Genomic DNA, 24575 nt, shown 5'->3' on the forward strand with positions numbered 1-24575 from the left:
AAGTGCATGCTTAACCAATCACAGGGCTACTATAGGAGCAATGAGTTCATTATTACCCAGCATCCCTTGCCACACACCATCACAGACTTCTGGAGGATGATCTGGGATCACAATGCTCAAGTCATCGTCATGCTGCCCGACAACCTAGGTCTGGTGAGTGGACCGCTAGGAATCCTGCAAATGTGTCCCGATTATTTTCTTTTGTAACACTCAGTGTAATTAGCATAATTTTTTTGGATCAAAGGCAACTTAAGTACAATAAGCTATATATTTGAATTGAAGTTCATTTTATTTATACTAGCACTACGTACATCGACTGCACTGGAGTTCTCTCCAGCGCATTTAGTTCACTTTCATTTGTCATTTAAAAATGTCATTTAAAAATGAATTGTTAATTAATTGTTAATCTGATCTTAATAAAATCTTAACTAGAAATGCAGTGCGTCCTACCCAGTAGTTTAAATCTTCACCGTCATGCTTGTAGACTGTGATGTTTTGGAGCCACGTCTACATTAGTAAATGGAATAAACCTTGAATAAAATGAGTCTGAAAATTAATGGGTAGAGCTGCAAGGATGTTGTGGTGTGACTGATGGCTTGTGTATCCTCCCAGACCGAGGACGAGTTTGTATACTGGCCCAGCAGAGACGAGCCCATGAACTGTGTGGCATTCACTGTCACCCTCATCAACACTGATAAATTGTGTCTGTCTAATGAAGACCATCTCATCATCCATGATTTTATCCTGGAGGCCACACAGGTACTTCACTCCCTCCCCTGCAGCAGTTATCCTGTCTCCAGAGCTTTACTGGACCCAAGCAGACTGTCTCCTGCCTGGACCTCATCAGCAATACTTCAGTTCAGAATCATATGCGATCAGGATTTCTACTACTCCTCTTACAAGTGATCTCAAGGTCAATCAAATAGTGATTTAATTTAGTGATGTGTGTGTGTGTGTGTGTGTGTGTGTGTGTGTGTGTGTGTGTGTGTGTGTGTGTGTGGGCATACATGTCTGCGCATGTGTTTCAGGATGATTATGTGCTGGAAGTTCGGCATTTCCAATGTCCGAACTGGCCTGACCTTGAGGCTCCCATTAGCAACACGTTAGAGCTGATCAACATCATTAAAGAGGAAGCCATGACCAGGGACGGCCCCACCATCGTACATGACGAGTGAGGACTCCACGCCATGCTCCTTTCAATATCTAACAGTACATAAGCAGGCGATGCTGACTGGCTTGTCTCCATTGGCCAGGTTTGGGGCGGTTTCTGCTGGGATTCTCTGTGCTCTGACCACACTGTCACAGCAGCTGGAAAGTGAAAGTGCGGTGGACGTCTACCAGGTGGCCAAGATGATCAACCTCATGCGGCCTGGGGTCTTCACAGAGATTGTAAGTCTTCAACAGCCCAATTATGGGTGCGGAGCAGATCATGCAGACATGTGCACCTTTGTGGTCATAAATGCATAACATGCTGTTTCTGTCATGTATTCTCTGTGTGTTTTTCAGGAGCATTATCAGTATCTCTACAAAGCAGCGCTCAGCATGGTCAGTAATAAAGACACTGGACTTTGCTATCCCTACTTGGACAGAAATGGGAGAGTAAAGAACACAGATGAGTCCATCCCGGCTGAGAGCATGGAGTCTTTGGTGTGAAAGTTCACAAAACGAGGGGACACCCACGTTCATTCTGCAGACTTTCCTCGAGGCCTTTATTTTTTTGCCAGACTCATTGGTAAAATATATATTAAAAAAACAACCTAAAGACTTTTTGTATACTGATAAAAAAAAATTCTTTTGATATTTATTTTTGCTGCTTTTTGTTATCCTGCTGTGTCACAACTTGTTCTTCGAATACACAAACATACACACATGCGTGCACACACACACCTACGACAAAATGCAGCTGTCTACTTTGCACTATACTCTCAGTGTTACTGCCTGATGCCTAGCTGATGTCCTCCAATTCTGCCCATCAAGCTCCTGTCCACTCCTTGGGGGCGGGGAATAATCGGCAATGCTCCTCTGCAGAAGTCAACACTTTAAAACAGACCACATTAGCATAGACACTCAGCTCATTTACATGCAAGCTTTTCATGTTCGACTCAAGACCCACCACGATTCAACTTTCATCCGAAGAAAATGTTGGGTTAATGTTATTTTTGGTTAAATGTAATTGAAAATGACCATTTTCAGTCTAACTTATATATGTTATTTCAATGTGGTATAACAGCAACTGTGAACATATATTGTTATTGGTAGCATTTCTATTGTTTTGTAAAATATATAAATATATTGATCATATAAATGTGTGTCTTCCTCTTTTGTGTCAGTTTTACTCGCCATTAACAAATGGCAAACTTGAACAGTACTTTTCAAGTACTTTTTCACCATTCTGCCCACAGTTTTACTCTCCAAGCCCACCTATGCCATGTAACGGACACTGTTTAGGAACAGGACAAAAAAGTAGGCCAAGGGGGAAAGGGCAGACTCTGACCTCCAAGTGATCATAAATTAGCTGTCCTGAAAAAATATTGGGTAATAAATGTACATGCTTTCATTTTAAGTTCTCACCTCTAAACCAAATCATTTACATGATCTCAAATTGCTATATAAATTTAGTTGTCCTTCCAGTTATTTTTTATTATTTTTTGCAAGCCCTGTGTAGAGAAATATAAACATGTTATGTAATACATTTCTGGTTCATGAGCCCCATTTTTAGTCATACCTGTTAACTTCTAAAACCAGTATTATGAGTAGCCTCGTACCTGTAGCCTGAACAGTTTCCCAAAGATATGGCATTCAGTAACTGTTTGCATGGACAGCAATGCTGTGGCACTTAATGGGGCTGTTTTGCATTCCAGGGATTCAGTACCACTAAATACAATTTTGTACCTTTCTCCAGATATGTGCTCTTAGTATATACTATTTGAAACTTAACCTGTGTTGTCTTTAAAAGTATATATTTGGTCCATCAGCAAACCGTGAATTGTATCTAGCATGCAGTAATTTCAGAAAAGGGTCATATGTTTTAGTGAAGTTGAATAGGGTACAAAAGACTTTTGTGCAACACTATTATGATTATGACCAGCCCATATTTCATAGAATACCTGAAATGATCAAATGTTCACATTTCTAAACAAGGCGACATGTTTATATGACTTAACCTAATTCGTTTAAAAAAGGTTTTATGATATACACTCATCTTTAACAAATGTTATCTGTGATATGTAAACAGACTCTCAAAAAGCACATGTATTTAATAACACCTTTACAAAGACGAAACCAACACAGCCAATCCCTTCCAAAAGAAATGACATCACGTCTAAACTCTAGAACGGCCTACTGCAAATCTACCCGTTTCCGGTTCTTTACAGCTTTTTATCACTAGGGAGCAGTATAACCTAAAGAACAAACGGGAACGTATGTAATGGTATATAGATTGAAATGTTACATAACTTGTGTATCTCTATACTCGACACAATGACATATCACTTTTAAATAATTGCCGCGTTAACCTAATTTATAAAGTCTATTTAACAAACTGGTTAACGTGGTCGTGTTTCATCTCCCCACTAAAATAATGGAATCGTCCGGCGATGACGTACTTCCTCCATGACTTGGGTAATGCCTTTTGGCCACGAAAACAAGAGGCGCATGAGTTCACTGGAGCCGAAATATAAATAATCAGTACTCGTTTAAAGCGCGTAAACGGTCGTAACATTTTTCGAAAGCACCATATACGGTTTCGAGAACTCCTGGCGTAGTTTTGGGGGTCGCTGGACGCAGTCGGAGCATTAGCCCGTGAGCTCGCCCATTCATTCGAGACCTCGCTGGCTAACAAAGGAAAACCAGGACCTGGCCGCGCAGCCGTCGCCTGCTGTGATCCGACGTTTAAGATTAGTCTGAAAATAATACGAGTAGACGCTACGGTGCAGTCCATTTAGCATCGATTAGGGAAGAAAAAGGTTTCCGTTTATCCCCCCCTCTTAAAAAGAGATTTTAGTACGCGCGCAAGTAGCTCCGCTAGCTGGTATTTAGCCTTGTGCGCATGCGCCTGAGTAGCTCCGCTAGCTAGTGTTTAGCCTTGTGCGCATGCGCGTAAGCATTTAGCGTTCCTGCGCGTTTCACGGGTCGCGTCGTTTTCGTCCAGTTGAACGTTTTTTAAATTCGCGAACGAAGCCGAAAATGGCCGAAATGTACATTCGCGTTGCCGAGGAGGAGAACGAGGAGCCGATGGAAATCCCTTCGGAAGACGACGGGACGGTGCTCTTGTCCACGGTCGCGGCTCAGTTTCCAGGGGCGTGCGGCCTGCGCTACCGGAGCCCGATATCGCAGTGCATGCGGGGGGTGCGGCTGGTGGAGGGGATCCTTCATGCCCCCGAGAACGGCTGGGGCAACCTCGTGTACGTCGTCAACTACCCCAAAGGTTGGTCACTGAAGGAGTGCAAGTCTATATAATATTTGTCTATTTATTGATCTTTCAGTAGTAGGACTTCAGCTCTAGAGGTTGTACGATCCCAGCTGCCATAAAAACATCGCGGTGGAACCGGGATGAGTTTTGAAAATTATGAAATTCTTACAATTCTCGGTTTTTTTAAGAATCCGCCCTCCCAGACAACAAGAGGAAGATGGACGAGATAGATGCCTCATCTGCGAAGATCAAGAGGGGGGACCAGAAAACGTCAGATCTAATTGTATTGGGTTTGCCATGGAAAACTACAGAGCAGGATTTGAAAGACTACTTCAGTACATTTGGTGAAGTCATTATGGTGCAGGTATATAACAACCTAATGTGTTTGTCGTTTGCATGTGGCTACAGGTGGAACCTGGAACTGGGTGTGAATTCTCAGTTTTTGCGTATAGTTCATATTTTCTGATTTTTATCATTAGGTTAAGCGGGATGTGAAGACAGGCAATTCAAAAGGGTTTGGCTTTGTGAGATTCGCTGAGTGGGAAACTCAAAGTAAAGTCATTTCTCAACGACACATGATTGATGGGAGGTGGTGTGATTGCAAACTTCCCAACTCGAAGGTAATGTGTGGTGTTTTATAGATTACATTCTTCATTTCAGTAAAAAAAAAAAAGAACTTAATTTGAAGTCACAGCTGTAAAATGACAATCCCACAGCAACATTTTGTGCATGCGATGCAGAATCAAGAACTGTTCCTTTTTGTCCAACAGCAAGGCCCCGACGAGCCCATGAGGAGCAGGAAAGTTTTTGTGGGCCGCTGCACAGAGGACATGACCGCAGATGACCTACGGCAGTTCTTCATGCAGTACGGCGAGGTCACCGACGTCTTCATCCCCAAACCATTCCGTGCTTTTGCTTTTGTTACGTTCGCAGACGACCAGGTATGTGAAACACTGTTCATCAAAAATAAACAAACAGTTGGCCTACTTAATGTGTGGGGGCTTTTACATAATTTGAAAAGGCTTAGGTGTTCGCTACAGGTGTTTTGAGAGCGCATTCTACCTCTTGTGCAGGTCGCTTCTTCCTTGTGCGGGGAGGATCTGATCATCAAAGGAGTTAGCGTGCACATCTCCAACGCAGAGCCCAAGCACAACAACAGCAGGCAGATGCTGGAGAGGGCGGGTCGCTTCGGAAACGGGTTTGGGGGTCAGGGCTTCGGCAGCAGCCGGAGCAGCTCCAGCAGCCTGGGCAGCTTCGGCAACTTCAACCTTAACCCGGCCATGATGGCCGCCGCCCAGGCCGCGCTGCAGAGCAGCTGGGGTATGATGGGTATGCTGGCCCAGCAGGGTCAGTCTGCCACCTCTGGCTCGAGCACGAGCGGCACGAGCTCCACTCGAGACCAGACGCAGTACAGCTCGGGCAACAGCAACTACAACAGCAGCTCGGCTACGCTCGGGTGGGGCACAGGCTCAAACTCCACCACCAGTGGCAGTGGGTTTAACTCTAGCTTTGGCTCCAGTATGGAGTCCAAGTCTTCGGGGTGGGGCATGTAAGTCGTGCGTTCTGTTTTTGAAGTGTTGGTATTTGCTAGTGTGTGTTTGGTAAGTATTTTTTTGAAAGACCTAATTCTTGTCTTGTGTTTGGAACAGGGAGCAGGAGGGAATGGGGAGTTGGGGGGGAGGATCGAATGTTTTTGTACATTTGAACAAGAGATTAAGTTTAGTGTCTGAAGTGAGCTGTGTTATCCAGTGTTGCGCAAAAGCGTCATCCTTGGTGTAATTTAGTTTTTTTTTTTTTTTTTTTACATTGTACTGGTTGATTGGAGGTAGGAAGAAGATATATTTCAACTGGATTCTTAAAATGCATGCGGTTTATTCTGTGGTCACTGAGATTGCATGATGTTAAGACCATCAGATTTCAACTTTGTTAAAGTTTTTTTTTTTTTTTAAGCCTGCATTGGGAAGAATCTGGTTGAAACTTCCAGCCTTTGAGTTAAACTTTTACTTGCGAAGATACATTTCAAAAGCCTTCATCGAAATCTCTTCTGCAGTTGCCATCTGTAGGTTTTGCCTGGGAAGAAGGCCCTCTGTGGCAGCTCTGTGTGGCTGAGATCATAATCCCACCTTCTTCCCCATGTCTAAAAGCTCTCATCGCACGGCTTGCTGGCACGGTGGGTGTCTACTTTTTTAAATCAACTTCTTTTTTCTGATTGACAAGAACTGCCCAGAAAGTGAACATTTTAACAACTCTTGAGTGCGATTGGTGGTGGCGAAGAGTGAAAAGGCTGCGAGTGAGCGAACGGAGAGAGAGGAAGGAAAGCGTGGAAGAGAGCGAACGAAAAAGACGGATGCGAGTGCGATGAAAGCTCAAATGTGAGTGCAGTGGGTGGCGCTTGTGAGCGTGTGAATGAGAGCTTGACTCTTCCCAGCCTCATCCAGATTACAATCCTGAAAAAAAATGGACAATTAGTTTTACATGTATCGGAATTTTTTTTTCTCATTAGGCCTCCCATTTTGCTTTTCTCCTATAGTATACTGACGTGTTTAAGTAGCTAGTGGAATGTTGTGATGATGAATATTTTGTCTTGCTTCTATAATCTGATCTGAATGCTGTATGGTGTGTGTGCTTTACTTCCTTGTAACTTGACCTGTAAGTGTGAACTTTGATGTGGATGACATCTTCAGTGGACACTGAGGGGGGGGAGAACGAGTGATGGTGTAAGTGCGACCTGTATGTGGAGTGCTGTGGATGTCTGTGGAATGAATTTCCTCTAGATAACTTTTGCTCAGTGTTTTCAAAAAGCATTTTATATGGCTTGTTAAATGAAGGGAGTGCTTCAATAAAACTTAATTTGAATAGGTATCTGTTTTCTCATATGGGATTGATCTCAAATAATATGAATTGAAGAAAAACAGCAGGAAACTAATTGAATTCACACATTTAGGGGCCTGGGAAATGGCTGGCTGCGGGTTGCGCCTGAACCCCAGGTGGAATGTCCGCTTGGGGACGGAGGAAGATGGAGGAGTATCTGGGTTCCCCATTACAGCTTTAGCATCTCTGGTAACAGAAATGGACACTGTAGAACGTAGCTGACTGACAGACACCTCATGTTTATTTTATTGTTGTTTTGTTTTTTGGAGCTTAGATAGGCTCTGGGTTGCCAGATTCAAGAGTTTTGATGTCCGTAAAGCAGGGTTGGGCTTGATCTGTGTCCAGCATCAAACGCTTAAATACTCTGGTGACAAACTATTGCAAGATGGTGGTCTAATATTCAATTAAGTGCAGTAATTGGTGTCATTTTTTTTTTGTCCAGATAGTCTAGTTAGGGGTCTGTAGTAAAGAATACTGGTCTTAATTCAAAGTATATTTCACATGTTTTGTCATTCAAATATTTTATAACAAACTACAGACTTTTTTACAATCAAACTTTTACATTCACAGGCAATGAAAACATGTTTTGCACATTCTATATTACAATAAAATACACGACCTGGATGAACGTCTGTGACTAATTAATTGAAGCGTCAATTTTAAATATGGTTAATTTTGTACTTTCATTAAGAAAAAATAATGCTGCCACATTGCTCATCCATAATGACTTATCAGCACTTTTATTTAGTTCTCTGTGCCTCCTTCGGCTGCCTCGTTCTCCTCCATGTCCTTACTCTTCCTCTTGGTAGCATTCTTCTTCCTCTTCTCCTTCAGTTCTTGATTGTGTATTGCTAGCTCTTCACTCTTTTGCTGGATAAAGTTTGACTATAGTAGCATAAAGAGCATAAGAGTTCAGAGTAAACTTGGGTGACAATGGCTACAGATGGCCGATGACCCTCAAATGCCCTGAAGCTGTATGTGGACTGCCGTCACAGTTTTAACAGGTCAACCTACTAATCCTGATCAGTCAAACTGATCTATTCAGCCTTGGATTCTTATAAAACGCGGCATCTTGCAGGACCTTATCTTTGATGGTCTGTTAAGAACTGCATGCTTGCAATCATGAATCCTAAATTTTGGTGATTACAACACTTGACTTCAAATGGCTGAAACAGCCTCTGGGCAAATATTAAAGTTCATGGTAGAGTTCCTAAACGTATTTAAATGAGAAAAATCATTAATTTGGGAGCAAAGAACAGCAGCATGTGCGTGAAGGACCGTACCAGTGCGGTGCTCCTTCTCGCTAGAAGTTTAACGTCGTCAGTTGTGACTGTTTGTCGCTTTGCATGTCTGAAAACAGAAAACACTCATATCGTTGCTCCTGTTGTGTTAAACCCTTAGTGTTGGTGCGTGAAGTAGGTCCAATTACCTGGAGAAGGCTTCCAAGTCTTTAGCAAATATATCTACAATTCAGAAAGAGCCCCCAAATTTAGTACGTACATTAATTATGAAAAATAAACATTACAAAAGGTTCAGTGCCTTACCACACTGCCTGAAGGTGGTTTCGGCCACGGCTGCGATGGCCTGTCTGCTGATGTCCCTCCCGCAGGCGGCGGCTGCGCCCTGACACAGCCCACCGACCGTGTAATGGACCGCTGCCCTCAGCCTCTGGGGAGGGAGGAACCGGCAACATGAGACCCGTGTAGGGAGCGACGGCCTTGGGGTTAAAACGGACCCTGGACGGTCGTGTAGCTTATTAGCATTATAATGTTTCAAAGCCATCGCTGGTTGATACGCTGGGTGGGTTTGCTGACTTTACCTGCGAGTGAGACTCGTTTTCATCCATCGCGACGGCTACAAAATCACTTAACAAGTCAATAATTGTTTTATATTTAGGTTTCTCTGAGGCAACGAAATAATAAATACGCTATAGAACTAACGACTTTTATCTAAGCAAGTTGAAAATTGCGCGAAATATCTTTGTTGTTTTTAAAGAAGCGTCCTCGCGATTTAACTGAAGTAGCGCCATCTATGGACGCGGAGGACATGACAGTGTGGATGTGCAGTTCCCATTTTGTTTTAGGTGTGTTGGGTTTTAGCATAAAAAACATATATTATGTGACTGGTTAGCTAAGTTTTGTATAGTTAATTTTCATTTATAGTATGTGTAACATTTGTCTGCATTTATTTAAAAGCATCCATGATGATGAGCACTGTGTTATACCAACATAGGGGGGTGGACAGACAGGTTTTGCTAACCAGCCAGCCAAAACCCACTATTAAGGTGTTATTTCAATAAGCAAGTTCAGACACTTGGCCAGATAAATTTGTAGATTTGAAAGTAGCCAGGCGAATTTCTATTGCATAATCACACAGCAAAACAAACACTAAACATAAACACTTAACATTTCCTTCGGTTTGGTTTTTTCTTGGATTTCTCGGTCAGATAACAGCATTTTCACTTGTAACTAGATGATCCAACCACAAGATATTTCATTATGAAATATCCTGTTTTAAACCATTTAGCCATGAGCAAAAAACACGTACAAAACGATTAAAACGTTTCAGTTAGACTCTAAATGACTACTGTTTTGCTAGCTTTGGTCTGGCATAGTAGGCTACAGTCTACAAAATTAATTTAAATATGTTTTGTTTTTGTTATTAACACTATTAATTACTATTATTTAATATTAACTTTTACTATTAATTTACTTTAATATCTGTCACATCTGAAAATAGACTGAAAACCTATGTTAGAACATGTAAAGTTATATATATGTAAACATTTGTGCACACCATTCATACAATTTGCAACAGACACAAATATATATATTTATATTGTTTCTACAAAATGTTTGTAGTACAAAATACATTTGTAAATCCTGCTTTGTGGAATACTAGTAAGATACTGATTAAGCATTTTACTGATTTCAGGAAAACAGAGTGATGATCCCCTAGACCCTGACTACGCTCCAAGTTTATTCAGTTTCACCTCCACTGCTGATCGAGCTCGGGCTGCCAGCAATCTGAAAAGATATCTGCGATCTCGAAAAGTTTCAAAGAAAAGAATTATCAGCAGAGAGCTAGTTGCTACAGCTCTTCTCAACCTGCAAAGTCCTGTTTCAGAAGCACATGTAGGCCCTACAGACAGATGAGACGCACAACAACATCGCCTCATTAAACAGATTAAATCTTCAAACACAGAATGTCAATCGCTAAGAGATAAGGTTGATAAATTAGAAAGTGAGTTGAAACATCTCACTCTTGACTCTTCACAATTTGATGACAGCAAAATAAAAATTTTCACAGAACCCCCCCCCCCCCCCCCCCCCCCCCCCCCCCCACAATTTACAGACATTCATGTTGCTGTTCAGTTATGCGTCATCAATTCTTTCTATTGCTGTGAAACAGTCCCTCAAGCCAACCCAGGAGCTGATGAAACTGCACCTCAATCTGTCTGAGGAATTATTACGACACCTTTTTGGGATTCACCAGTCAACAGTGTCAAGAATCTTTCGCCGTTGGACACATGTCATGAAAAGCAGGCTTGATCCTCTAATGATGTCTGGAGAGGGAAGATTTAAAACGCAGCTTGCTGTTTTCTAACATTTTTTAAAGAAAAATGCCCATGTGATTAAGGTCATGAATGCAGCAGGCGACAAGTGAGTTGCATGGGGAGGTACACACGATGAGTTATAGTAATAGTGATGTTTGGAATGGATAAGTGATTACAAAACCTGAGGCAATGTATGTTTATTTGGTTTGAAATGTTGGCCGTTAAAAGAAAAAGTTGTTTACTCATTCATTTATTTCAGTGTCTCAGTTGTTTGCTTAAATAGTGACCTGGGGGGCACTGTGATGTGAGAACAAGAGCATGAAGATTTTCAAATACCCCAAGCTAATGTAGAATTTAGCTGGTTTCACTTAACAATTTGTGGGTGATGATATATTTTATTTAATTTAAAGGATGGGCTACGATGGGCTTTTATAACAAACCAAAGTTTGAGGGTATAGCGTTGAGCAAGGCTCTTTAATCTTGTGCCAGATTGTAATCTTGTGCATTGTGGTTTTATATTCTTCATTCAGTCAACTTTAGTTTTAATGTTTTGATTTGTATTCTTCTCATTTGTATTTTAATTGAAACGTCTTCTTGTAGGTAAGCCTCTCACACAGTCATCAAGGGCACAGCAGAATGGAAAGTTGGAAGGAACAAAAATATCTAGAGAATTTTCACCTTTCACATATTTTGACACAAGTTTGAAAATTTGTAGCCAAGATGTTTTCAGCATTGGGAATGAGGACCAGGCCGTATAGAGGAACAAAAACCAGAGACTTAAAGTCTTAGCAGGTGAGAATATGTTTGGTTTTCTGCCTAGTTTCACAACAACTATGACATGTTCTTGACATTGACTGATAGGCCAAGTGTTCTCTGCCACATATATGTAAACACGGTGAAGAGAAAGGGTTGCTACTGTTGATTTCAATTATAATGCAATAAAATATATCAGAATATATCTTTATCTCAGTCATGCATCTCTGTATGTGACAGAATTTTGGCTGTATGGCTTATTGTGCTTCTTAGGATATGTCATTTATAAATCAACCATTATAAAACAGGACACCACCCAGGACTCAACACCATCATCTTAAAAGCCCGTGGCTTAGTTTGATGCAGATGCTGAACTGTTTGTATGGGCAGAACCACTGAAAGGTATTAGGTTCCAATGCAAAACTCAACATCACAAGCATATATTTAATGGTCATGTAATGGTTTGTCTGATTGATAGGATAAAGTGTATTTCATGAAATAATAATATAATATAATATATGATATTATATGATATTATTTTTATTTTCAGCATAAGAACAATGTAGGCTTATGCTTCGTTTTAACTGGAGGATGGTCACTGTTCACTCCACTCATCCAAACACATTATATGAGTTGTGTGAGCAGAGATTATTTGGGGGGGGGCATGTCCCGGCAGTCTCCAAAACTACACCACACAGGCAGTTACTCTAAAATGCTCAAAGATATAGCTAGCTTCAAAGCATTTATTTTTACATCAACCAGTTCTTCTATAGGTTTGATTACATATTTGACGTCCACATCGGAGTTCCTTGAAATAAAGGTAAAAAAAACGACATTAGTAAATCATTAATAAGTGCATTGCAACACTGTTTTATGTTAGAAATGTGTACATACGAGAAAGAGAATATCTCCCTCTACCCAGTGAGTCCATCCTCTGTCCTTCTTCTCTCCTTTTTGCACACACACAAGCTTGTCATCGTCCCAGTTGACCACTGTCTGCAAACAATGTCACCCATTACAGAGTTTCAAAAAATCAGTATTGAATCAAATACTCCAATGTTTATTTACACATCAATTTACATCTTGCAATTGTTCATCATTCTGGTCATGTTTAACGTGGAGTCGGCGTGTACCTGGCATGTTCTGTTATCCAGACCTTTGGTCACCTCTTCAAACTCCTCACCGATTTTAAATGAGCACGAGTAGTTTCTGAATGTGGTCAGAGTCTTGATGGTGAAGAAATCTCCATCTTGCTCGATCACTTTCTGAGGCTTCAGCACCTTCGCTATCTTCCTTGTAACCATATCAATGTCTGTTTAAATATATAAATGATGAGTCACATCAATTTACTTTACAATTTGTAATTTGACAGTGATGACAGATCATAAATGACAATGACGGATCATAAAACACAATTTTAATGTTGCCAGGAAACCTCCTAAACTGAATGTTTTTAAATACTGGTACTAACCAAATTAATCTTCATGAAGTTCCAGCTATTTGAATGTGAATGTGACTACTCACCAAGGGCAATCATGTAACCTTCAAAGTTCTTACAATCCATAATATCCCATGTTCCACTGTAATTGACTGGCATGCTTGAGGTACAGGCTGAAGTCTTCTCTGCCTGCTTGTAGACTGAGCAGTCGAGACTTTAAGCATTTATGTGTAAGAGGCAGACGTGATGTGTCACTTTTCAATTTGATATGTCCTTTGTGTGGTAATATGGAGCAGAGGTGAGCCCCCTCACAAAAAATCACCATTTAAAAGCTTCGTCACATTGGGCTATTCTCTGGAGACTAACTTTTTAGATACTCTGGGCGGGTGGTTTTTAAAGAAGTGCAGTGTATTCAATATTTAGTTTCATTACTAAACCTAATTATAGTTAATAATTATAGTTTTATAGTTAATAATTATAGTTTTATAGTTAATAATTATAGTTAATAAGTTATAACACTACTACTAATTAACTAACTACTAATTATAACTACTATATGCTGCTATAGATTAGTCTGCCGGAGCCACATGCTGATCACTGGCACGTGAGCTACGTACATTTAAATCAATGGTGGTTTAAATTCATGTCCACTCAGTCTGTATTATCTATCTTCTTGCATGGCTCTACCCAAGACGATTCAGGCACCTGCAGGCACCTGGGTGATGGTCTGGCTGCCGGTGGATGTCCTGATGCCGGGGTTCACCTGGGGAGTAACACTGCAGTCGGAGCCTACAATACCAGCATCACTGCTCCGACACGGAATGAAAGCCTGGCGTTCCTCAACAGACATTTACAGTGACAATATCAAAACCCAGAACTTTCAATTCTACCTTTTACCTAGTCTGATTGTGTGAATTGTGTGTGACTTGTGTATTTGTGTGTTAACGGGCCGCCCAATGGAGGATGGGTTCCCTTTTGAGTCTTGGTTCTCCCGAGGTTTCTTCCTATTCCCCACCATCATAGGGAGTTTTTCCTCGCCACTGTCGCCTTTGGCTTGCTCATTAGGGTTCTGGACCCATAGTATTGTTAACCTTGTAAATCCTGTAAAGCTGCTTTGCGACAACTTGAGTTGTTAAAAGCGTTATACAAATAAACTTTGATTGATTGATTGATAATTAAGCACTACTTCTTCACACAGTCCTGTCACAGAGATCCCCACAGTATTAACTTCACTTGTTACTCATTCCATACCTGCGTATAATTACCAATCCTTCACTGAAGTCTTCACGAAAGTATTGCCTACACATGAGAAACATACCGAGCGTTATCCCTGATATATTTTAAGGATGCTGGGCAAACATGTCATTATTCTAAGCTTTTCTGAACAAATCACAGCCAATAAGAAAAAGCAGATTGTGTTGAGACCAATGCAGAAAGTGCAGTGGATGTAGTTTTTCTAGAAACTGATATGTGCATCAATTAATAATAGACACACTAATGAGAAGAAAAGGAAGACAATAACATTTAAAAGGTATGTGCTTTTTTGTTTGTTTTGTTGACAACAGCAAGCTTTATTTGAAAGAAAAAATGGACCACTCACATGGTTTATATCCCCCACCCCCACCCCCTACACTCCCCAAAAAAAACAAAAAAAATGGTTTGTCATTTTAACTAGAACATTTTACATTTTTGCACATTCTGCCCTTTATTCATGAATAAAACATACATTTGCTGTTCTCCTAGTTTTTAGTTTTTTCTTTACCACAATAAACCACACACACAATGAAAATAAATAGCTTAATTAATTATGAAGTACTGTTAATGTCTTGATTGCAGTGTGCTATATCTAGTCAGATAGAATACAAGTTGACATGTGAACTTAATTGAGTACTGCACTGCATTTATGTTTCTATATAGCAATTACTTTGTGATGTGTAGCTGCAATTTTGGCTGGTGTTAGTAATTTCCAAATATTGAAAGATTACCTAATCGTGTTCAGTCCACAAGAGGGCACCATCTGCAATGTTCAACTTCATGTAAAGTGGCCCTTACTTTTCTTTAGTCAAAAGAAGACCAGCACCCTCTGGTGAGTCAGACTGCTTTTCTGATTACATATCTATTCAGTTCATAAAATGAATCTATTTTCGTAATGTTCCCTATGCTAACAAATATGCTTTTTGAGCATTCTTTCTCAACTTTCAATTTCACAATTGTCTCAATTATAAAGACCAACTGTAACCTCCTGCCTGGGATGTTCTTCTGTGTTCTGCTTAAGGGAGCTCGTGGAGACGATGTTTCATCACTTCTTGGTTCATGCAGCGTTCCAGTCCAGCAGATGGCTTCCACGAGATCAGAGGCTGAAGTTGTAAGTTCATTATCTGCAGCAGGCAGCAGGTTTTGCAATGCCGTCGTTTCAAACGTTAACACACTGGACCTGAAGCATGACACTCAGTGAACTGTTTTTTGAGCCTGATCTTACTGATTACTGGCGGTGTGAAACTTCTTCTGTGTCTTGTCTTGCAGTCAGATTGTTCTTTTCATCTTTGTGTTGCTTCTCCTGACACCGCAGTTTTACATTCTGACGAGGCAAGTGTACCAGCATCTATACTTCGTGTTTAGTCCATTGCAATAATCTTTTGAAGTGGAAATGATGTTTTAATTGAATTATGACTTTGTAGGCCCAAGTCTTCCCGCTACTGTGAAAAGCCACTTCTGAACAATCTCATAGCCCTCATTTTGTTTTCCTTCATGGCCACAGGTAGTAACGGGCTGCTAAGTAAATTACAGAAATTACAGACAAACCATATTCATGTTTTTATGATATGTAGTAACACCGTCACCCTCTGTTGCTCTGCTGAAGGCGTAGCAGTGACTCTTACTCTCACTGACCCAGTACCCAAGAGTGTGAGAGCAGCTTACCACACATTTGGCATCCTCTCATTCACCCACGGACTCTGTACCACCATTCTGACCTATAGTGCTCCACAGTGCGTAAGTAATCACGCATCTTTGGCTTTAATTTAACAATGAAGATTGACATTTTATAGTAATGCAGTCCATAGCTCATCAATACCTCATAAAATGTGAAGCAGGAATTATGTAATAGTTGATGTCTATTCCAGGTGAATACCACACCAGAGCTGTATCTGTTTTCACTGGTACTTTCATGGGCTTGTATTCTCTCCACAGGTAGACATCCACATTCATTCAGCTTCTGTTCAACCCAATAAGTTCATTAATATGTATATCGCAATATATATGTGTGTTGGCTAGCTTGATCAATTAATAATGTTTTTAACATTATAATTAAACATAAACTTTCTACACATTTGTACCCAGCATTCTTCCTGATAAGAGGATGCCTCTGGATGATCCACCAAATGTGTCCGAACTGGTTTAGAGACTCGTGCCTCCATTCTGGTGTGTGAGGCCTCCGTTTGGCTCTCTGCACCATACAAACCATCTATTATTCAGAGTCGTTCTACACCAGTGCCTGGGCTTCAGATGGGTGTTCAGATGGACCCGTTTAGATCCTATTACTATGGATATTTCCTTACAGTGCTGCCCGTGTAACAGCGAGGTAATGTGAACTGCCGTTCATAGCCACAACGCCAGAGTTCATCCATTTAGGTCTTAAGCAACTGCATTGACCAGCAGACTGAATATCGAAGTACTGTAAAAGAAAGACTAAAAGGCATGTATGCAGAACTCTGATGCTTTTGTCATGGATTTGTAATGTATGTATATTGCATGTATTTGCTGAAGATGAAGGTGAAATGAGAATTTGATCACGTCCGATTTAAAAGCATTAACTGACATGCGTTATATAATAAGGCTCAGCATGTAATGGAGGTTTACATGTTTGACAGACTCTGAATAGTCACGCTGCGAACTGATGATGAAATAATAAAGCTTAACAAAACAAAACTGAAGTATTCAGTAAGGCTTAAATATTTAGACGCCCTGGGAATCACGGCACTCATATGTTGGCTTTATTTCACAGTTTTTTCTCTTAATGCAGGTGTTGTCTGTACCATTAACAACTTCTAGGGAAAGCAAATGTGAACATCTGGTGATGTAACCCATAATATACTAAAGATAAAACCATTCTATAATGCACTTTAGTTGACATGGTACAAATACAAGCTCATTCATCAAAATGTAAAAAAATTAGACCTTTGGACCACAGATATAAACAAATATAAAAATATGAAAACACTGAGGCAAAATGTTATTACACTAATGTACAGTATAATGCTCAAGCCAGGGCTATTCATACATCAATATTTCAAATTCTAAACCAAATGTTTACCCCCTCCTGGCCCAATACTGTCACAAAAAATGTCTAATTTTTCGGAGAAATAGTGATTGCATAATTTTTAAAAGTGAATTTCAAAATTAAACTGTAGGTCAATAGAAGGCTTTTATGGTGAGATTTGGACTATGCTTCAAATATGTGTAACTTCCACCAGTAACAAGCCACTTTCTGAGGTATGAGTTGTTTCATCCGAAGAAAAAATGTTTCTTTATTAGAATGCAACTAGAAAATAGAAAATGTGTATGCAGTATTTAAAAAAAACAGAAAAAAAAACAAGTAGGTTTTTGTGAAGTATTAATGTGACCTTCCCTTACGCTTGTGCAATAACAGGAACTCGGCTCACTTTAACCTCAACGGAATGGTGCCAGAAGATTACATTAGAAAACATCTCCCCAAAAGAATCCAAGATATAATCAGTGGTAGGAAAATCACCGGGCTAGGGCTGCCCACCACTCTGGGCACGTGTGCACCACTGCCCCCTAGTAATCACTAGTGTGTGTGTGTTCTCACTGTACAGATGGGTAAATGCGGAGGACAAATTCAACAGTTTAGTTTCAATATTTCTATTGCACATTTTCCTATTGATTCACAAGGATCAAAAGTTTATTCTAACTTGTGCACAGAATTTTACCATTCAAACCATTTAATTGGCTATTTTTAAAGTTATTTTTAAGTGATTACTAATATCTATGGGTTTTAACCTAATCATGATCATGGCTTTGATTCTGCAGTTAAAAATACACATCTATACAAGTAGCCTCTGGCTACATTATTATGGGCACCAATAGAAGTTGTTTTTTTAATAACTAATACAGAAATGCTACCAGTAATTCCATCATAAACACAGCGCATCCCTAAAATAAATGTAAACATACCAAGTAATTTTCTCATACCAAGTAATTTACAACACTGCTATTCCTGAGATTATTGCCTTGAATGTACAATTATTAGACAATTATTCAAACATGAAAAGGGCTAGAAAGCCAAACTGTTTCCTATACAGACACATTCATAGCAATCCAAACAATAGCTGACCTAAAGTCAGACATTAATTTTGGCTGTGGCACAGAAATAAAAAATCTATAATGTTCTATAAGACATACAGCATACGATTCAACTAAAACTAAAACTAAAACTTGTGCACCCTCATTGATCACCTATCCATGAAGTGGTTCCTATCCTAATAGAGCATCATAGTCTATATACCACGTCAGAGTTCCATTGGTTGGTTGTACCCTCGTGATTGGATACTTGGATGATTCACCTTTGATTCGGCTCAGCTGAGTGACAAGCTCGTGCTTTCTCTTCCCCATCACTAGAACGCCCACCCTGCGAGCTTTGTTGATGGCAGTGAACGTGAGACTCATGCGCTGGTGGGGTTTAACTGGACTTTCGGTGAGCGTAACCAATCGTTCCCCATGGTCATCCAGCTTGCTCTCTTGGAAGAGCGAGGCGGTGTGGCCATCCTGTCCCACCCCGAGCAGTACGTAATGGAAGCTGGAGGCATTCATGTGCCGTTTGATTTCGTTCTCGTAGAGAAGGGCCCCGCCGTCTTCATCCACACACAAGCGTTCGTTCAGCTGCACCGGCATAGGATGGATGTTGAAGTACGGGATCCGAACGATCTGAAGCAGCTGGTCGTGAATGGAGCGGAAGTTGGAGTCCACCTCGTTGGGAGGCACGCACCGCTCGTCCGCCAGCCACACGTGAGTGCTGCTCCACGGAAACGTGTACTGATGAAGAGCGAGTTGGAGGAAGAGTGCGATAGGGCTGGAGCCGCCCGACAGTGCCAGGTGGAACCGCCCGCTCTTCTGGACGGCCTCTTCTGCCACGGCCTGCAGGTCGGAAGCCAAGCGCTCCACCAGCTCCTTCGCCCATGCTGACACCATTTCAGCGCTGCGGTACTTCCCTTGCATGACCTGGAAGTTCTCCTCCTGGCCTTGCTGGATCACGTTCACCAGTGCCTCATTAGCAAAAGCGACCTGGCGACCATGCAGCTGGAAGTTCAGTAGATTGCCGCTGGCCACGCCACCCGGGTACACCCGAGGGTAGGTATGAGCCAGGCTGTCTAACAGCGGTGTCCAGAAAGCCCACGAGGCCATCAGGTTCTCAACACTGACAAAGCTGTCCTTACGGCCATGGAAGACATTGGAGATGAGCTCGTAATAAGGCTCTCTGGGCGATACTGGTGTCTGGATGTAATAGTCAGACAGGGCTAACCCCAGAATACTGATGTCTTTGTGCTCTGTAACCTCTTTCCAACCACTGTTCACCAAAGCTGGTTTAAACAAATTTTTGCTAACAAGAATCGCTGGGTATTGGAGTTCTCCATGACCCAGATAAAAAATGATCTGTTGGGGTTTACACTGGACATTGTTGTAGTTCTGGATGCAAAATATGTTGTTTTTGAAAAGAATACGAACATACCCGACACGTTCGTCAAGCATCTTACCCGACGTCATAAATATAGGGATGCCTTCATACTGGGGATTGGTGGAAAAAATGACCATACCTATGAACACATGCAACAGCCATCCTCAGAATTTAACTCATAACTGTAAAATCAAAATAATCTGAATTCATCAAGCAAAAGCCATAAACTCACCAGCGAAGGTGGGTGTCAGACTAAAGTCATCCTTTGTTTTATTGAGCTCCTCCTGAACTTCTGTAGTGTAACCCTGGTACTGCCCTACAACCACACTGCTCTTTTCAATATGCTGAATGCCACTAAGAACCTTTAGCTTGTTCTGCAGAATCTCCTGACTGCTGGAAAGGTTAGCAGGTACTTTCATCATTGTAAGGGTCATGATCTCCGTAAGATGGTTCTGGAGGATGTCTCTGATGACCCCGTATTGATCATAAAACTGAATCCGGCCTGAAAATAGAAAAGCAAAGAAGCACTTTGTCCATGCTAATCACATGTTTCTTTTTCTACATTTGAAATTACAGCATTAATATTATAATATCAACCAATAACAATGTAAATGTAACTATTAATTGCTTATAAGACAGTGCTGTTACCTTTACAATCCAGGGTTTCCTTCAGCACAATCTCTATTCTCTCAATCTGATGTTTGTTCCAGATTGGCTCCAGGAATTTATTATTCTTTTTCCTAAAGGGTAATATCTGGGATACGACCTTTGGAACACACATGCACACACAAATAATCAATCACACATAAACCTCACTGCTTCCATAACACCATAATCCTAATAAAAGAAACAAGCTTGCTTTCACCTGTTTCCCTAAGTAGTGGTCAATCCTGTACATCTCCTGTTCTTGTAGAAACGCACCCAGCTGTGTGGTGAGTAGCTGAGCGCTGCCCAAATCGTGGCCAAACGGCTTCTCCAGAACCACCTTGAGCCACGCTCCCGCGGAGGGCCGACAGCTGCTGTTGATCTTCTCTGCCACATCTGCGTAGGCGAACGCTGGGATGGACATATAAAAAAGCCGCCCCGCCTCCACCAGGCCCTCCTGCTCCAACTGCTGTTGGATCTGCCGATTGAGGTTCTCGTAGTCCTCGCTGGTCTTCACCTGGACGTACTGCGACAGCCGCAGGAACTGGTCTTTCACCAACGCGCAGCGTTCCGCCGTCAGCTCTGATGGGCAGGTCAGCTCTTTCAGTATCCCAAACAGCAGAGGGGTGCCTTTCTCAGCCGACGCAAGGCCACCACCATAGAAAGAGAAGGTGTAACTTTTGCCTACATTGGTGGCATAAAAGTGGAAAAACCCCTGCCAGAGGTATTTTCTGGCCAGATCACCAGTGGCACCCACAATCACCACTGACACATGTCCAGGGTTCTCCACATTTCCCCCCTCTTCAGTGTAGCCTCTATGCCAACATGTGGTGGTCAGGACCATCAAGCACCATGTTGTCTTCCACATGCTGTAAGCAAGTCCAACCCTGTGCAAAACATCATTTTCAAAGACACAAAGTCACAGGTCTTCACAAAACAAATAAAATACATGTATGGTTGAACATATATTTGAAATAAATCAATAAAATCACTGTGACATTTCTTGTATAGCTAATATTACTATACAATATTATAATATAATTATTATATTAATATAATTATTATATAATATTACTATATATAAAATACTATACAATATAATATACTATTATAATAGTATATAAGTTATTATGCAGTTATAGACCACATGAAAAGCTTCTATCCACAAATATTTTTGCACATGCACAAATTTTGATATTTTGAATCCATAGGAATGTCACATTAACACACAAATATGACAAGAAACAGGAGACCAACAAAAAAATAACTGCCACTGCTGACAGGAGCTTTTTGTCAAAATGACTATGCAGATGTCCATGCAGATACATAATAATGACTGCACAACCTTAAAAAACGCCGCTAGATGTGGGATCTTGATAACAGTGCAACTTTGGTCGTACCTTTAATCATAATGGGCTTAGGGGGCAAGCACTAAAATAACTGCTAAATAAAAATACCATGACAGTTCAGAGCACATGATGAACTCTTTACACACTGTACACAAAGGCAACAAAGACCTAAGTGGTTTAATTAATTTTCAGTGTTATGTTTAAGCTTACAATTCAGGATGAGGTTAACACCCTATACAAACAGCTGTGATCATCTGGGAGGGTCAAGCCCTGTCAAGTAGTTCCATGTTTGATCACACAAAGTTTAGCCTCAGTACTGTAAGAAACGTATTTCAGTTTTTCAGCAAAGGTGTCTTAAACAAATCAATATTTTACCCAGAGAAGGTCCTGGAAATTGGATAAGTAGGCTAAGTTCTTAGCATATCAACGTTTGATTATCATCATACAGGTCAAAGAAGAAGAACCTTGGGTTAATGATAAACACATAATCAAGGTTAAGCCAACAGTTGAAACAAACAGTGCTAGTTACGGTAAAAGATGTGTACAGACTGGAATGAACGTAAGGCTTTAGCAAATAGGTTTCTTTGTTTTTTCTCAAATTATATACAGAATAAAGCCATTTGAAAAATTGAGAATCCTCTATTTCCCAGTGACAGTACCACCTTGACATGCTGCACGTCAACTAGAAATGTGCCCTTCCACGTCGGTGGAGGAGGAAGCTGTTTTAATTCAATTTCTTTAAGCAAATAACCAGAGATCAGAAAATATATTCACAAATTTACATTGAACCTAGCCTAAAGGACAACACAAACAGGATTTGACCGACACTAAGGGTCAAATTCCTGTTAGTTTCATGATTAATAACACTGGTGCGAGTATCAGTATGTATTGGAGGATCTGGCACTACTTAGTCTATGTGGTATTTAGAGTGTTTAGCAGACTAATCTGCACATGTGTTTACACTGTGAAGAAGGCTCGGTAAACCCCTGTGTCAAGCACCACCACCTCTTGCATCACACCATCTAAAGAAGTGAGACTCCAATGGCTTTTTAAGTATTTCAGTTGAGAAGATATTGTTCCAAAGAAATATTTTAATATGACAGATAACCAAATGACTGGATTGTGACTAACACTACAGAAAGGGCAGAACAGACCATCTAAATGAAAGCAGCATTTGACACCTATTTGAAGTTCAGATCCGCTACGTTACGATATTTTTTGACTGATGCATTCAGTAGCCAATTTTAAAAGGTATACTCTGTTACCTATAATATTGGTAGACCGCCTAAGCAGCTATATAAGGAACAGAATCGTGCAGAATCGTGTCATCACAAAGCGCCTAAAACAGTTTTGACAGGAGCTCCATCAGCTGTTCAGAATTAGGTCAGGTTACTAGTTAGCGATGTGTGACATTCCGCGTATAAAGGAACACCTCTGGTTTTAGCTATGCGCAGGCATTAATGCGAAAAGACAAACGTGAAAGCGAGTGGAGAAATCAAACACTGCTCACCTGTTCGCAGCGCGCGACGTGGAATGTGTAGACAGCACGAGCGCCGTTTGGATGACAGGCGCTTCCTCGCTCGTCGTCACGTGACGCGAGACGTACTAGTTTGTGTTTCACAGTGTTTGTTTTGCGGACCTTTGGAGCCAAATTACCCTACTGCACTTGATGGCACAGACCAGCAATATCGGGACCGACGATGTCCCTGGAAGTGAAGGTTCCGCTAGGGAAGGCTGTTGGGGTATAATTGTTAGTGTCTGAATGTGAAGATTGGTAAAAAAAAATCCATGAGAAATATTTTCTGAATTGAGTTAGGTTACATATTATGTGCATAATGATTTAACTAAAGGAAAATACAAAACATTTATATAATTTTGAGAAACTGGGCTAATATTTAAAAAATGCTTTTTTAGCACTTTTAGAATTGTGTGGATTGTGTTTATTAACATGATAGCACTTTATTGCAACTTGTTCAAAACGACGAAAAAATGCATGTGGGCGTTAGAGGTTAACCAATAAATTCACAGCTATTTTAACATTTCATTTTGTAAAAGCAGCTCTTGCATCCTAAATATATCAGTGGTAACAGACTTATCTATGTTCATTCTCTTAAACTAATTAAATAATGTAAGAATGAAAACAACATCACAGTAGTGAACCAGTTGAAAAATGCACATGGTAAAAATGGCATTAGATTATTCAGCTTTTGATAAATTGCAAATTAAACAACATACAGTATGCAACAGTGTCAGACTGATGGCGGAAAAGATTAGAGGTTATGATCAAAAAGGTAGAAGTTACTGATCCTAAATGCCAGGTGGTTCTGGAGTAGTTCATCAAGGTTTCGCCATCTAGTGGTAATGTGCTGCAGTTTTTTAAAGACCATTCACTGAAAGGTATTCATACTTCATGGACATGAAATTCCACATTCTACTTTTCACGTACCGTACGAAATATGACCTGGAAGTAGATCTAAAATGTAATACCTATAGGATTTTTTATTGTGTCATTGTAATGTATATTTCAAGTGAGTTCTTTTATTTCTTTCAGGTATGTTTGCAGACCGTGCGTCTATTCAGCTATTTTTCATGCAACTATAAAGGTGACAGTCATTTTAAAATGACATAATAAACTTCTAAGTTACTGCATTAAGCTCATATACTGCAATCAATCATATTTACTGTGCATTGCGTATTTACTATACAAGTGAAGCTAAAACTGGTTTTTAAAACAAATACTTTTGCCAATATTTGTGTTTGACTAAACAATACACAATATAGTTCCCACCTCACACTCTAAGCAATACCTCCAAATACCTCCCAGCTAGAAACAAAGTGAGGTGTAAATCTTAAACAAGAAC

At 40.6% G+C, this 24575-nt stretch overlaps 6 protein-coding genes and 1 long non-coding RNA gene across 17 annotated transcripts in view; 4 read left to right on the forward strand and 3 right to left on the reverse strand.

The window, feature by feature from the left end:
- The window catches only part of ca16b (carbonic anhydrase XVI b), a 57559-nt gene extending 55264 nt beyond the window's left edge, over positions 1-2295 (forward strand). For all 4 annotated transcript variants that reach the window (XM_077014290.1, XM_077014291.1, XM_077014292.1 and 1 more), the window contains 5 exons: positions 25-153; positions 613-759; positions 1029-1171; positions 1254-1389; positions 1507-2295. In XM_077014290.1, the coding sequence (XP_076870405.1) occupies positions 25-153; positions 613-759; positions 1029-1171; positions 1254-1389; positions 1507-1653 (702 nt within the window). In that variant the 3' untranslated portion in view covers positions 1654-2295. The remainder of the gene's footprint in view (positions 1-24; positions 154-612; positions 760-1028; positions 1172-1253; positions 1390-1506) is intronic.
- Positions 2296-3603: 1308 nt separating this feature from the next.
- On the forward strand, positions 3604-7906 carry tardbpb (TAR DNA binding protein b). Of its 5 annotated transcripts, XR_013132746.1 has the most exons (7): positions 3604-4426; positions 4600-4775; positions 4891-5031; positions 5182-5352; positions 5485-6581; positions 6686-6783; positions 7356-7906. XR_013132746.1 is itself a non-coding variant. In XM_077014294.1 (5 exons), the coding sequence occupies exons 1-5, from the start codon at positions 4186-4188 to the stop codon at positions 5962-5964; spliced, it is 1209 nt and encodes a 402-aa protein (XP_076870409.1). In that variant the 5' UTR covers positions 3604-4185; the 3' UTR covers positions 5965-7906. The 5 variants fall into 5 exon arrangements, 1 of the variants encoding a protein (XP_076870409.1); XR_013132743.1 differs by having other exon boundaries at positions 5485-6783; XR_013132745.1 differs by having other exon boundaries at positions 6686-7906.
- Positions 6163-9306, reverse strand: cenps (centromere protein S). The gene is made up of 5 exons (XM_077014298.1): positions 9102-9306; positions 8827-8950; positions 8712-8745; positions 8566-8632; positions 6163-8167 (listed from the first exon to the last, which is right to left on the reverse strand). The coding sequence occupies exons 1-5, from the start codon at positions 9126-9128 to the stop codon at positions 8027-8029; spliced, it is 393 nt and encodes a 130-aa protein (XP_076870413.1). The 5' UTR covers positions 9129-9306; the 3' UTR covers positions 6163-8026.
- On the forward strand, positions 9009-14197 carry LOC143521433 (uncharacterized). Of its 3 annotated transcripts, none has more exons than XR_013132748.1 (5): positions 9009-9365; positions 10217-10525; positions 10694-11630; positions 11865-11993; positions 13722-14197. It is a non-coding gene; the product is annotated as an uncharacterized LOC143521433 (long non-coding RNA). The 3 variants fall into 3 exon arrangements; XR_013132749.1 differs by lacking the exon at positions 11865-11993 and having other exon boundaries at positions 9012-9365; positions 10694-10944; positions 11439-11630; XR_013132747.1 differs by lacking the exon at positions 11865-11993 and having other exon boundaries at positions 9010-9365.
- On the reverse strand, positions 12038-13278 carry rbp7b (retinol binding protein 7b, cellular). 2 transcript variants are annotated; one of them, XM_077014297.1, is made up of 4 exons: positions 13116-13278; positions 12725-12903; positions 12510-12587; positions 12038-12399 (listed from the first exon to the last, which is right to left on the reverse strand). In XM_077014297.1, exons 1-4 carry the CDS (start codon positions 13186-13188, stop codon positions 12346-12348), a joined length of 384 nt encoding a protein of 127 aa, XP_076870412.1. In that variant the 5' UTR covers positions 13189-13278; the 3' UTR covers positions 12038-12345. The 2 variants fall into 2 exon arrangements, with proteins under 2 accessions (XP_076870412.1, XP_076870411.1); XM_077014296.1 differs by having other exon boundaries at positions 12040-12399; positions 12486-12587; positions 13116-13271.
- A 1014-nt stretch (positions 14198-15211) lies between the features above and the next one.
- Positions 15212-16576, forward strand: LOC143521062 (uncharacterized). Its single transcript, XM_077013642.1, has 6 exons — positions 15212-15394; positions 15553-15615; positions 15708-15787; positions 15890-16020; positions 16152-16218; positions 16369-16576. Exons 1-6 carry the CDS (start codon positions 15321-15323, stop codon positions 16455-16457), a joined length of 504 nt encoding a protein of 167 aa, XP_076869757.1. The 5' UTR covers positions 15212-15320; the 3' UTR covers positions 16458-16576.
- A 437-nt stretch (positions 16577-17013) lies between these two features.
- Positions 17014-23279, reverse strand: h6pd (hexose-6-phosphate dehydrogenase (glucose 1-dehydrogenase)). Its single transcript, XM_077014299.1, has 5 exons — positions 23225-23279; positions 20586-21252; positions 20369-20486; positions 19953-20222; positions 17014-19859 (listed from the first exon to the last, which is right to left on the reverse strand). Exons 2-5 carry the CDS (start codon positions 21231-21233, stop codon positions 18523-18525), a joined length of 2373 nt encoding a protein of 790 aa, XP_076870414.1. The 5' UTR covers positions 21234-21252; positions 23225-23279; the 3' UTR covers positions 17014-18522.
- Between the last annotated feature and the right edge of the window lie 1296 nt (positions 23280-24575).

This window comes from Brachyhypopomus gauderio, chromosome 8, assembly GCF_052324685.1.
Source record: "Brachyhypopomus gauderio isolate BG-103 chromosome 8, BGAUD_0.2, whole genome shotgun sequence".
Taxonomy (NCBI): Eukaryota; Metazoa; Chordata; class Actinopteri; order Gymnotiformes; family Hypopomidae; genus Brachyhypopomus; species Brachyhypopomus gauderio.